The sequence below is a fragment of the Oncorhynchus clarkii genome, chromosome 27 (genome assembly GCF_045791955.1).
Source record: "Oncorhynchus clarkii lewisi isolate Uvic-CL-2024 chromosome 27, UVic_Ocla_1.0, whole genome shotgun sequence".
Taxonomy (NCBI): Eukaryota; Metazoa; Chordata; class Actinopteri; order Salmoniformes; family Salmonidae; genus Oncorhynchus; species Oncorhynchus clarkii.
In genome coordinates, this window is record NC_092173.1 from 3,242,129 (window position 1) to 3,254,711 (window position 12,583).

Sequence of the window (12,583 nt, forward strand, 5' to 3'; positions counted from 1 at the left end):
TTGAACAACCCCATGCCATGATTAGATATTGAAAAAACACACTAATCTCTTTTATAATTTCTTTAAACAAAAACATAAAATGTACCAACATTTCTGAACATGGATATATAGCATTTTGGAATGAAACTCTTCAATTACAAACACTTGATCCTGTCCCCTTATCTCCAACCAACATCCATAGGACCATTTTATTGAAAATCTATGGGTATACAGTACACTAGCTTGAGTTAAAACTTAGCTTGTACAATCACAGACAATGTACGGAAGATGAACTGAATAAACTTGGAAATCACATACTTGGATATCATATGCTTGGACATCATAGACAGCCACATAGAGTAACAACCTGACATAGTTATGAGTAAACGGTCCAGTGTTTTCTCTAACAGGTGAGCGTCTCCGGGAGTGTGTTGCTGGAGACCGTGTTCAAACGCTGGGACTCCCAGGGGACCTTGCAGTGTGACGGTCGCCACAATGTCTCCCTTCCTGTGTACACAGTGCAAACAAATGGTGAGCTCCTCGGATACAGTGTGGGCCCAGTTACAATAGGCCCTTAATACATGGTAGGACCAATAATAACAATGGCTATCTTTGTGTGTGTCGGCTTTTTTAAAGATGCAGGGTTCCTTGGTCTCCTCAATGACGTCCCAGCGGAGATTCGGAAGTTATTTCCAGAGAAAAGCATGGGAATGCACATCTCTACAGGTTACCTATCATCAGAGAATGATAAAAAAAAACTACAGTGCTGTGAAAAAGTATTTTCCCTTCTTTTGCATATTTTTTTAGAGTGAATGTTGTCAGATCTGCAACCAAAACCTAATATTAGATAAAGGGGACCTGAGTGGACAAATAACACGACAATAAATATTTATTGAATTTATTTCGTAAAAGTTATGCAACACCCAATGCCCCGGTTTGAAAAAGTAATTGCCCCTGCAGTGACTCCAACCACACGCTTCCTGTAGTTGTTGATCAGTCTCTCACATCGCTGTGGAGGAATTTTGGCCCACTCCTCCAGGCAGAACTGTGGTAACTCAGTGACATTTGTGGGTTTTCAAGCACGAACTTCTCGTTTCAAGTCACAACATCTCAATTGGGATTAAGTCTGGACTTTGACTAGGTCATTCCAAAACTTCAAATTTGCTGCATTTTAGCCATTTCGTGTAGACATGATTGTGTGTTTTGGGATCATTGTCTTGCTGCATGATCCAGCTACATTTCAGCTTCAGCTCACAGATGGATGGCCTGACATTCACCTGTATATTTCTCTGGTGCAAAATTCATGGTTCCTTCTATGAAAAAAAGTTGTGCAGGTCCTGAGGCAGCAAAGCGTCCCCAAACCATCACACTACCACCTCCATGCTTGACCATTGGTATAAGGTTCTTACTGTGGAATGCAGTGTTTGGTTTTTGCCAGGCATATTTTTTGTTATTTGTAAAGTCAGGTTCCCTTTATCTAATATTAGGTTTTGGTTGAAGATCTGATAACATTCAGTATAAAAAAATATGCAAAATAAGAGAAAATCAGAAATGGGGCAAATACTTTTTCATGACACTGTACATGTTATCCTAATTTTACTGTCCCAACACACTTACTGATAAAATATTATCTCTGTGATTAATTCATTAATCCATCCATCCATTCCTCTGTTTGTTTCTTTGTTCGTTTGTTAATTTTTTCATTCATTAATTCAACCATCCATCCCTCCATTACTATTTTCTACCAGGTGACTCTGGTGTCAGAGAGGAAGGAGGGGCTGGGTCTGATTGGTCCAGCAGAGCAACCACCTGGGGAGGAACCATGAACTCCAGCTCTGTGGGGATTCTGAACCCTACTGCATGTCTACACCTACGGGACACACTGCTCTTCACTGTCACCAGACAACATTACCCTCAGTATGACGTGTAAGTCAATCAAACTGTGCTCCTGACAGTGGATTTTCTACACTTTGCTTTCTGAAATTCGTTTTTAATTTGCATAGGACTTCAAGATATGTTTTATAAAATGTCAAACCTCTTCATCTGGGACAGGGTGCTGTTGCAGATCCAACGCACTCCTGAAAGCATTACGGAAAATACACTATCTGCAACAATTATTTTGGCCTTTGGGTATCTTTCTATGAACTGTTTTTCTTTATCCTTTTTTTCTACTGAGCTTCAAACTTCCTGTCTTGTTGTCCAGAGAGAACCTGTACAATACCAACCGTGACTTTGACTGGGGTCCTCTGAGGCGGCTGGCTGAGGACCTGACACTGGCCAGGACACCACCGACACTCTTCTCATTAGTCTTCACTCAGCCTGGGGTGTACGCCTTCAAACTCAGCGATCATCAATACAAACACATGGTATTACCCTGTTTGCTCAAACATGGCCTTAGAGGTTCTTACCCAGTGAACAAAATGGGTGAAATATACAATCGTTGTATAGTAATGCGCTGCTCCTCTTCGTTTTTCTTTTATTGTGTTATGGAGTAACTTTGAACTGATAAAAGTGAAAGCCTTCCCAGTATCTAAAGCCAATATGCTCACGTGCTCCTCTGCTCCTCACAGTATGTGAGGGTAATGCCAGCAGGTGGACAGTGCTATGAGGCTGGACCGTTCTTCCCCACTGTCCCCTATCATGTGATAAGAATGGGCATCGCCAAGAGACGACACCTGCTTTTACGCCCTGACTGGTTGGTGACAGGAGGACTGCTGCTTGGCGCTGTGGTCATCCTCAGCCTGTGTGTGACGCTGCTGGTGAGAGCACTTCTTGGCGTTGACAGGCACACACACATGCGTCCTCACAGGCATGCCTTGATCGCAAGCGCACACACACGTCCATAAACATTATTGGCAAGTGTAATTGGGAAATTTGAGTTTAGAATATGCATATGTGTAACAGTTAAGAACGTAGTTGACAGTGGGGTCAGTCGAGCCAAAGGGTTAGTTGAGTCACCCGTTCTTTCTAGGAAACTATACATAAAATGAATCACGTTGTAACGGTTTTCTTGCGGTGAAGGAGAGGCGGACCAAAATGCAGCAAGGTTTCTATTCATGGTTCTTTAATAAAGCAACTCCACATGCACAAACTAAAACAAGAACCGTGAAAACCTAAACAGCCCTATCTGGTGCAAACACAGAGACAGGAACAAACACACAGTGAAACCCAGGCTACCTAAGTATGATTCTCAATCAGAGACAACTAATGACACCTGCCTCTGATTGAGAACCATGCTAGGCCGAAACATAGAAATACCCAAATCATAGAAAAACAAACATAGACTGCCCACCCCAACTCACGCCCTGACCATACTAAATAATGACAAAACAAAGGAAATAAAGGTCAGAACGTGACACACGTGACCAAATATTTAGGAAAAAAAGAGAGAACGAAAAGTGGTAAGCAAGTTCGGTTCAAAAAACAGATTTTCACAAAGTCAGATTAAAATGTGTTGTGTTGTAGCTTTCATGATGCTTGTATCTAAACCAAAGCTGATCATTTTAATACTGTTCTATACATCAGTTAGAGTCTCTATAAGCTTATACAGTATATGCAGTCCTAAACCAAGCATGAAAGTGCATCTGTGTAGCTGTGTGGGCTACTATAGTCAAAATGGTTGCTGTGGGGCAGTGGTGGAAAGTACATACTGTAAGTAATACTTTAAAGTATTTGGGGGGGGGGGGGGGGGGGGGTTTATCTGTACTTTTATATTTTTTACTTCACTACATTCCTAATGAAAATAATGTACTTTTTCCCTGACACCCAAAAATACATTTTGACTGTTTAGTAGGACAGGAAAATGGCCAAATTCACGCACTTATCAAGAGAACATCCTTAGTCATCCCCACTGCCTCTGATCTGGTGGACTCACTAAACACAAATGCTTTGTTTGTAAATGATGTCTCTGTGTTGTAGTGTGCCCCTGGCTATCCATAAAATAACATAAAAACAATAAACTTCTGCCGTCTGGTTTGCTTAATATAAGCAATTTGAAGTATTATTTTAATGGATGACTATCACTTTAACTTGAGTAATTTTCTGTTAAGGTACCTTTACTTTTACTCAGGTATGACATTTGGGAACCTTTTCCACCACTGTATTTTTCCTTTCTGTATTGCACATGATGTTCAGTGTTCTATTTGTGACACTCAAGGTGCGGGTTGATGGTCACTAGACCTGGATACTGGATGTTATGGATTATTTTCATATCTGTTGATTGCAGCCAGAATGGAAGTACAAGGACACTGAGTATTCACTGTTCTATTGTATTGATGACATTCTGTGAACACTATGATTCTGTAGCAGGTGACAAATTCATTTCCTGTTTTGACTTTTTGACTACAAGCTTCTCGAGCTGCTGTTGACTACCTTTAAGATTCTAGTAAAGCAAAGGTTCTGTTTTTACACACAAGTCAGACAGATTTGTATTCCCATGTGTAGATCTTGTTTCGGGAGTATGGCTGGCCAGAGAAAGTGGCCACCAGAGCCCAGTACCGTACACTCCAGCTCCAGTACCCCATGGAAGACTACGCCTCAAAGGGTTCCAGGGTGACGACATTAAAGAAGTACCACAGAAACCTCCAGGCCAGGATGACAGACGCCTCTATACAGCCCGGTACAGTACAATATATCCTACTCACTCTTCACCCACCATAGCCCATAGGCAAGCAAGCTACCCAACCACCTTACTATACAACATTCCCAGGGACCGGACCATAGTATAACAGCTTACACCTGTACCCTTTACTACCTTACACAACCCTGTTTACACAATGGGGAGACTGACCCTTAGACACCCTAAAGCCACAACCAATCACACTCTGGTGTGGTGCTTGCAAAATACCACCATTCACGTGCATGCTCACGCAATATCAACAGCCACACATACTACAACTGAAACCATCTTGATCAAGTTGGACAATCAGCCCAAATACGCTTAGATTTGTTATATTTATATTTTGGCAATTTATATTTTTTCAATTTACATTTGCTACGAAATCTGCAGTGGTGTAAGAACAAGACCAGTATACAGAAAAATATGCTCAGTAGCTGATTCAGCATAATATAGAATGGAAAATGTGTTTTATGTGAACGAATGATATTGTAGACAGGACAATCAGTGCAAGACAGTACAATAGGGGCACAATGTTACAGTAATATCAGTAGCGTGGGTAGAATCACTGGGGAAGACAAGCCAGAAAAAAAGCCATATTACAACCTATGTGTTGTGATAATCGCATTGTTTGCTGTATAACCTATTAGTTCAATCAACCAATCAATCAAATGTATTTATAAAGCCCTTTTTACATCAGCTGATGTCACAAAGTGCTGTACAGAATCCCAGCCTAAAACCCCAAACAGCAAGCAATGCAGGTGTAGATGCACAGTGGCTAGGAAAAACTCCCTAGAAAGGCCAGAACCTAGGAAGAAACCTAGAGAGGAACGAGGCTATGAGGGGTGGCCAGTCCTCTTCTGGCTGTGCCAGGTGGAGATTATAACAGAACATGGCCAAGATGTTCAAATGTTCATAGATGACGAGCAGGGTCAAATAATAACAATCACTGTGGTTGTAGAGGGTGCAACAGGTTAGCACCTCAGAAGTAAATGTCAGTTGGCTTTTCATAGCCGATCATTCAGAGTATCTCTACCGCTCCTGCTGTCTCTAGAGAGTTGAAGTCAGCAGGTCTGGGACAGGTAGCACGTCCGGTGAACAGGTCAGGGTTCCATAGCCGCAGGCAGAACAGTTGAAACTGGAGCAGCAGCACGACCAGGTGGACTGGGGACAGTAAGGAGTCATCATGCCAGGTAGTCCCGAGGCATGGTCCTAGGGCTCAGGTCCTCTGAGGTCCTCTGAGAGAGAAAGTGAGAAAGAAAGAGAGAATTAGAGAGAGAGAATTAGAGAGAGCATACTGAAATTCACACAGGACATAGGATAAGACAGGATAAATACTCCAGATATAACAGACTGACCCTAGCCCCCTGACACAAACTATAACAGCATAAATACTGGAGGCTGAGGCAGGAGGGGTCAGGAGACACTGTGGCCCCGTCCGACGATACCCCCAGAAAGGGCCAAACAGGCAGGATATAACCCCACCCACTTTGCCAAAGCACAGCCCCCACACCACTAGAGGGATACCTTCAACCACCAACTTACCATCCTGAGACAAGGCTTAGTATAGCTCACAAAGACCTCCGCCAAGGCACAACCCAAGGGGGGGCGCCAACCCAGACAGGAAGATCACATCAGTGACTCAACCCACTCAAGTGACGCACCCCTCCTAGGGACGGTATGAAAGAGCCCTAGTAAGCCAGTGACTCAGCCCCTGTAATAGGGTTTGAGGCAGAGAATCCCAGTGGAGAGAGGGGAACCGGCCAGGCAGAGACAGCAAGGGCAGGTCTTTGCTCCAGTGCCTTTCCGTTCACCTTCACACTCCTGGGCCAGACCACACTCATAGGACCTACTGAAGAGATGAGTCTTCAATAAAGACTTAAAGGTTGAGACCGAGTCTGCGTCTCTCACATGGATAGGCAGACCATTCCATAAAAATTGAGCTCTATAAGAGAAAGCCCTGCCTCCAGCTGTTTGCTTAGAAATTCTAGGGACAACAAGGCCTGCGTCTTGTGACCATAGCGTACGTGTAGGTATGTACGGCAGGACTAAATCGGAAAGATAGGTAGGTAGTTCTTATACCTTGCTACCGTGATATATGTGCCTTGCTACCGTGATATATAGGCCTAAGGCCGAGACAATAAGAAGACACAGTGGCAGAATAAAGTCAACCACAACTTTGTTTCATCACAAAACCAGAGAGCAACCTCTGTCCACAAAGCATATGACATGTAACAAACAGTTACATTACCTACAGCATAGTCAGGCAAGTTAATGTCTCCGACATTTTCAGACTACTAAACAACTATTAATTTAGAACCACAGAGAGTTACCGCAAGTTGCAAGGAAACAGGAGCTGCTTCCACTATTCCAGCACCATTTCAACTTCAATATTTCAACATAATCAAATCACCTAGTCTAATACAGTGATACCAAAAACAATTTAGTCCAATCAACATAAGCTAAATATGATGTGGCTGTCCATGGTTCTGATTTATTTGTGTATGCATGCTTGCGTGCAAGTAGAAAAACATGTTGACTCACTCAGTTTGTAGAGAAACACCAATGCCATCCTCCTCTCTTCCATGAGACGAAACGGTCTATAACTCGGTCATACATTATGCTTTTAGTTTTTGATGTCATAGGCTACCTGGCTAAAAAGCTTGCTAGCCTAACTTCCTTTCATGGGCAATGTTAGCTAGTTAACATTAGCCTACTACAACTAGCTACATATTGAACTTCTATCCTCTCAGGCCAGGGGCACAAAGTATGACTTTATGGTTGGATCAGAATCGCCATTAAAATCAATGGCCAGTACGGAGAATTAAGTAAAACCCACAAGTCCAAATCCCTGAGTTATGAAAGGGACAGTTTTAGCTAGTTAGCTAGCCTCCAGAGGACAACAACACAATGAGATGGGGCTGAGGAGTATTTATGTCTGTAATAAAGCCCTTTTGTGTGGAAAAACTCATTCCAACTGGCTGGGTCTGGCTCCCCAGTGGGTGAGCCTGGTTCCCAAGTGGGTGGGCCTATGCTTCTGCCCATATTAACTAATGTATATAGGCCTAAAGGCCTAAAGGAATGTATATATAATATTTGTAGCCATACGTGATTTAATGAAAAGCAGCAAACATGTGCATTTAATGAAAGACTCATGAACACAATCTTGCAATAGTCTATAGCTGGCTTCACACACAGCTTCCCCAGCGCTTCACAGCTTCCCGGGTAAACTCGACATATTGTAGCCTCACGGGAATGAACGAGCTGTAGCGGTGCTTCAGGTGAGTTTCATTCATCCTCTTGCGAATTGAAGGAAAAGTATGATACCCTAAAGCCTGGCTTCCTTTGACACTCATGAACACATGCCTCTGAATACAGATATCAGTTAGTCACAGTGGGCCACATCCTAACTGGAGATCTGTGCACGTAACTCCGACTTTCATGTATATCATTCATGGGTATCAATTTGAGACTAAATTTGAGTTAAGAGCATGGATCTCAAGTTAGTATTCGGCTTACTAGTATTAATAAACTAATAAAACAAGATACCTATTCAGGATAACCTCCCTTGTTGAATATTTATCTTTGTTGCCCTCATATATACACACATATATATACACATATATATATATATACACACACACACACACACACACTATATATATATATATATATATATATATATATATATATATATATATATATATATATATATATGCTTATTCAACATTCAATCCTGAATAGGTATCTTGTTTTATTAGCTTATTAATACTAATTGGGAACACACTGGTTGAATTAACATTGTTTCCACATTAAACCAACGTGGAAATAGACGATGACTTGACGTCTGTTCCCAGTGGGATTTAGCAAATGCTTTTGTCCAAAGTGACTTACATATGGGTGGCGCCAGCGGGAATCAAATCCACAGCCCTTGGTTTGCAAGTGCATACGTCATGCTATATATTCTGTGTTCTATTTCATTCTGTGGTAGCCCTGCACTTGGAGGCAGATGAGTTCTGGGACTATGAGCATCAGGTGGACCTGGAGGCTTTCAGCACTAACACCTTCTACAGCATCCTACTAAAACACAGTGTGTCTGTCACCGCTAGACTGAGCCAGCTCAGAGGAGAGGTATAACCTTGCAGAAATGGAATAACAATAGTATTGTAGAATTATAATGTAACTCTATAGGATTAGATTTTTTATTTTTATAGATTGAGCAACATGATCTCACAAACTCACAGCTATTTGACATTTATATACTGTATGTACATGTATTTCTATAGGTAAGCCAAACCTCGCACCAAACCTCGCACTCTCTCACCTTCCCAAGCCTCAAATATCCCGAACGCAAAGTCCAAGTAAATCGAGACAGTCATATTGTATAGTCTTCTCATATTGTATGACATATTGGAATGCTTGTGTTTTTTTGGGTTACACCCGTTTTTCACCATATTCAGGGCCGGTCCTAGCCTTTTTGGGGCCCTAAGCGGAGAGAAGAAAATGACATTTTAAAATAAGTTTGCTGCAATTCTACAGATTTTTGTCATGGGGTGGAGAGAAGATTTAGCAATTTTATAAAAGATTTTATGCAATTCTACTCATTTTGTTATGGGGGCACAGAGACAAATGTGCAGTTTTATCGCTCATTTCCATCAATTATACACATTTTGCCATAGAGTTGAAATACATTTTTGTAGTTTAAAAGAATTTTCTGCAATTCTACACATTTTTCCATTAGTTATGCCATGTCCTTTATTCCTCGGAGAGAGGGGTTACAGTCAAGGTGTGCCATTATCAACGGCAACCCTGGAGCAATTAGGGTTAAGTGCCTTGCCCAAGTGCACATCGGCACATTTTTCACCTTGTTGTCTCGGGTATTTGAACTAGCGACATTTGGAGGTCAGGGCCCCTGCCCAAGTGCCCTGCATGCCTGGTTGGTCATTTGACCATGATTAGTACAAGTTTAGATAGCTGGCTAAACTTTATTTGTGAACCCTGTTTCGGAGACAGAAACTTGCTATGCTCTACAGTGTTTGTTTGTGTGTGTGCAGGTGAAGGACCTGTATCAGGGGGTGATGGACAAGCTGAAGGGGCTCCAGCTGCAGCCGGGCTGGTCTGCAGTTGGGAAGACCAGGGAGGGCTATGAGAGGCTGCGGAGGCAGGTGTGTGTTGCCCTGACCTGAATCAAATACATGATACGCTGTACAAACACCAACGGAGCTAATGAAATAGTCCCCGAAGTACAAACATCAAGCTAAATCAAGTGCACCTTGTATTTGACCCAGGTCTCATTGTTTCACGTGCATTGCATTCTATACTAACATTGTGGTAGGTAAAGTACTGCAATACCAGATGCTATCCCCCTGTTGACATAAGAGGGCATTGTCATGTGCCACTGTGATCCGCTGTTGCCTCCATCTCTCCCACTAAACACCACCAGGTGGAGCAGGAGGTGATCCGACGTAGGTCCCTGGCCCAGCAGCTCAGGCATCTCTTGGACAGTCAGCTCGGGGTCCTGAGGACAGAGCTGATGGCCCAGCAGACGGTGCACAGGACCTTCGGGGCCCATCTCAGGGAGTGTGTGAGGCTACTAGGCCAAGCAGTGGACAACACTGACCACCCTCTCTGGGATGAACACCCACAACAGTAATGTCTGAATCTGTGTCCCTTGTCTCTTCCTGTCATGCCTGTGTGTTCTGGAAAGAGCTTTGAACTACAGCTGTTTTTAATTGGCCAGGGGTATTAATGAGAATATTACAGTTTTTCTCAATCCCGTACAAGCATGTCTTGTACCAAGGTTGTCATTTTACAAAACAAAAACACAGAACTCGGTGGCCTTTTGCAAAACTCAAAACATAAACACATTCATCAAAACTATATTATACTGTCAAAATTTCTAAATGAATAAATTCATCAAAAGACCACGACTGCCTGCGAAAAGATTAACTCAACCATACTTCTCTCGAGTCAAAGCGAACAAAAGAGAAAATTTTTAAAAAATCCAGAAGATCAACACATTTTCTTTGTAGAAACTAAATCATGATGGTCAAAATTGGAAGAACAACTATCCAAAAGGTGCATAATTATGGGTCATTACTCTCCTTTTATGCATATTTCACCAAACTATTTTAAACACATAAAAGTGCACGCTGACCAGGTCGCTAGGTGTACGGTGTTTTCTCAGACACATTGGTGCGGCTGGCTTCCGGGTTGGATGCGCGCTGTGTTAAGAAGCAGTGCGGCTTATTCTACAATGTAGAAAATAGTAAGAATATAAAGGAAAACCCCTTGAATGAGTAGGAGTGTCCAAACGTTTGACTGGCACTGTATGTACAAGTAGTACCAGTACCAGATCAATGAGCATCAGTACGAGGTATTTGAGGTAGATATGTACATGAAGGCAGGGTAAAGTGACTAGGCATCTGAATTGATAATATTTGTAAAATAAAGAACAGAGTATCAACAGCAAATGATGATTGTGAAAGTGTGTGTGTGTGGGAGTATGCGTGTGTGTGCTGTGTCGGCATTTTAAACACATAAAAGTGCACGCTAACCAGGTCGCTAGGTCGCTAGGTGTACGGTGTTTTCTCAGACACATTGGTGCGGCTGGCTTCCGGGTTGGATGCGGCTGTGTAGTGTTTGTGAATGTGTCAGGGGTTTGTGTGGGAGTGACAGTGTAGTGTGTGTGAGTGAGTGAGTTTGTTTGTTGTGTATATCATGTCTAGTGAGTGTGAGTAGGGTCAGTGCAGATCGTTTGTGTACCATTAATTGATGATTTAGCAGTCTGGCTTTTTAGTAGTCTTATGGCTTGTTTGCTGGATGGTAGCAGAGAGAACCGTTTATGGCTTGGGTGGCATTTTTTTCAGGCCTTCCTCTGAAACTGCCTAATATAGAGGTCCTGGATGGTGGGGAGCTCATCCCCAGTGATGTACTGGGCTGTCCGCACCACCCTTTGTAGCATTTTGCTGTCAAGGGTGGTGAAATTGCCATACCAAGCGGTGATGCAGCCAGTCAAGATGCTCTCGATGGTGCAGCTGTAGACATTTGAGGATTTGAGGGCCCATGCCAAATCTTTTCTGCCTACTGGGGGAAAGAGGAGCTGTCGTGTCCACTTCACGACTGTGTGGGTGTGTGTGGTCCATGTTAAGTCCTTAATGACGTGGACGCCAAGGAACTTGAAGCTCTTGACTTGCTCCACAACAACCCCGTCGATGTGGATGGGGGCATGCTCTCCCCTCTTTCTCCTATAGTCCACAATCAGCTCCTTGGTCTTACTGACGTTGAGGGAGAGGTTGTTGTCCTGGCACCACACTGCTAAGTCTCTGACCTCCTCCCTGTAGGCTGACTCATCGCCATCGGTGACCAGGCCTACCACCTCTGTGTCGTCAGCAAACTTGATGATGGTGTTTGAGTCATGCAAAGCCATGCAGTTGTGGGAGAACAGGGAGGACAGGAGGGGACTAAGCACACACCCGAGGAGCCCTCGTGTTGAGAGTCAGCGTGGAGGAAAAGTTGTTGCCTACCCTTACCACCAGGGCCTGGTGGGGGTTCAGTCCCAGGGTCCATAGCTCGGTGATGAGCTTGTTTATCCTTGCCTTCAACAGCAGTTATATTCTGATCAATTAACAACAATGGAGAAATGAAAAACATCAGGAATACAGCAGCCCTTTAGAACAGGAGCTCTACAGCCAAGTTAGATAGACCTTGCTATGCTTTGTGATGAGAGCTTTGTGGTACACAGTTAGAACCTTGAGTTTTCCCAATGCCTGACAATGTTACCTGACCAGAAATAAACTCTGGGCCCTATGATCTTTAATACAGTGTTGTTCAGAGGGTGGCGTCACTGGCATCCGAGATGGCAGAGCAGGTGTCGGGGGAGTGCCAACGACAGGGGGCATGGGCGACCCTGGGAGAGGGCACAGGGGCGAAACTTCTGTGTCCCGACACTGGCTCAGTCCTTAGCAAGGAGGACATCATAGGTGAGAC

General features: G+C 43.3%; 1 protein-coding gene across 1 annotated transcript in view; it reads left to right on the forward strand.

Annotated features, from left to right (window-relative positions):
• Positions 1 to 12,583, forward strand: part of LOC139386284 (uncharacterized) — a 76,202-nt gene that overhangs the window by 17,357 nt on the left and 46,262 nt on the right. The window contains exons 3-12 of the mRNA XM_071131779.1: positions 390 to 510; positions 616 to 705; positions 1,728 to 1,905; positions 2,183 to 2,345; positions 2,550 to 2,738; positions 4,423 to 4,597; positions 8,586 to 8,725; positions 9,649 to 9,759; positions 10,038 to 10,243; positions 12,419 to 12,576. Of these exons, the coding sequence (XP_070987880.1) occupies positions 684 to 705; positions 1,728 to 1,905; positions 2,183 to 2,345; positions 2,550 to 2,738; positions 4,423 to 4,597; positions 8,586 to 8,725; positions 9,649 to 9,759; positions 10,038 to 10,243; positions 12,419 to 12,576 (1,342 nt within the window). The 5' untranslated portion in view covers positions 390 to 510; positions 616 to 683. The remainder of the gene's footprint in view (positions 1 to 389; positions 511 to 615; positions 706 to 1,727; positions 1,906 to 2,182; positions 2,346 to 2,549; positions 2,739 to 4,422; positions 4,598 to 8,585; positions 8,726 to 9,648; positions 9,760 to 10,037; positions 10,244 to 12,418; positions 12,577 to 12,583) is intronic.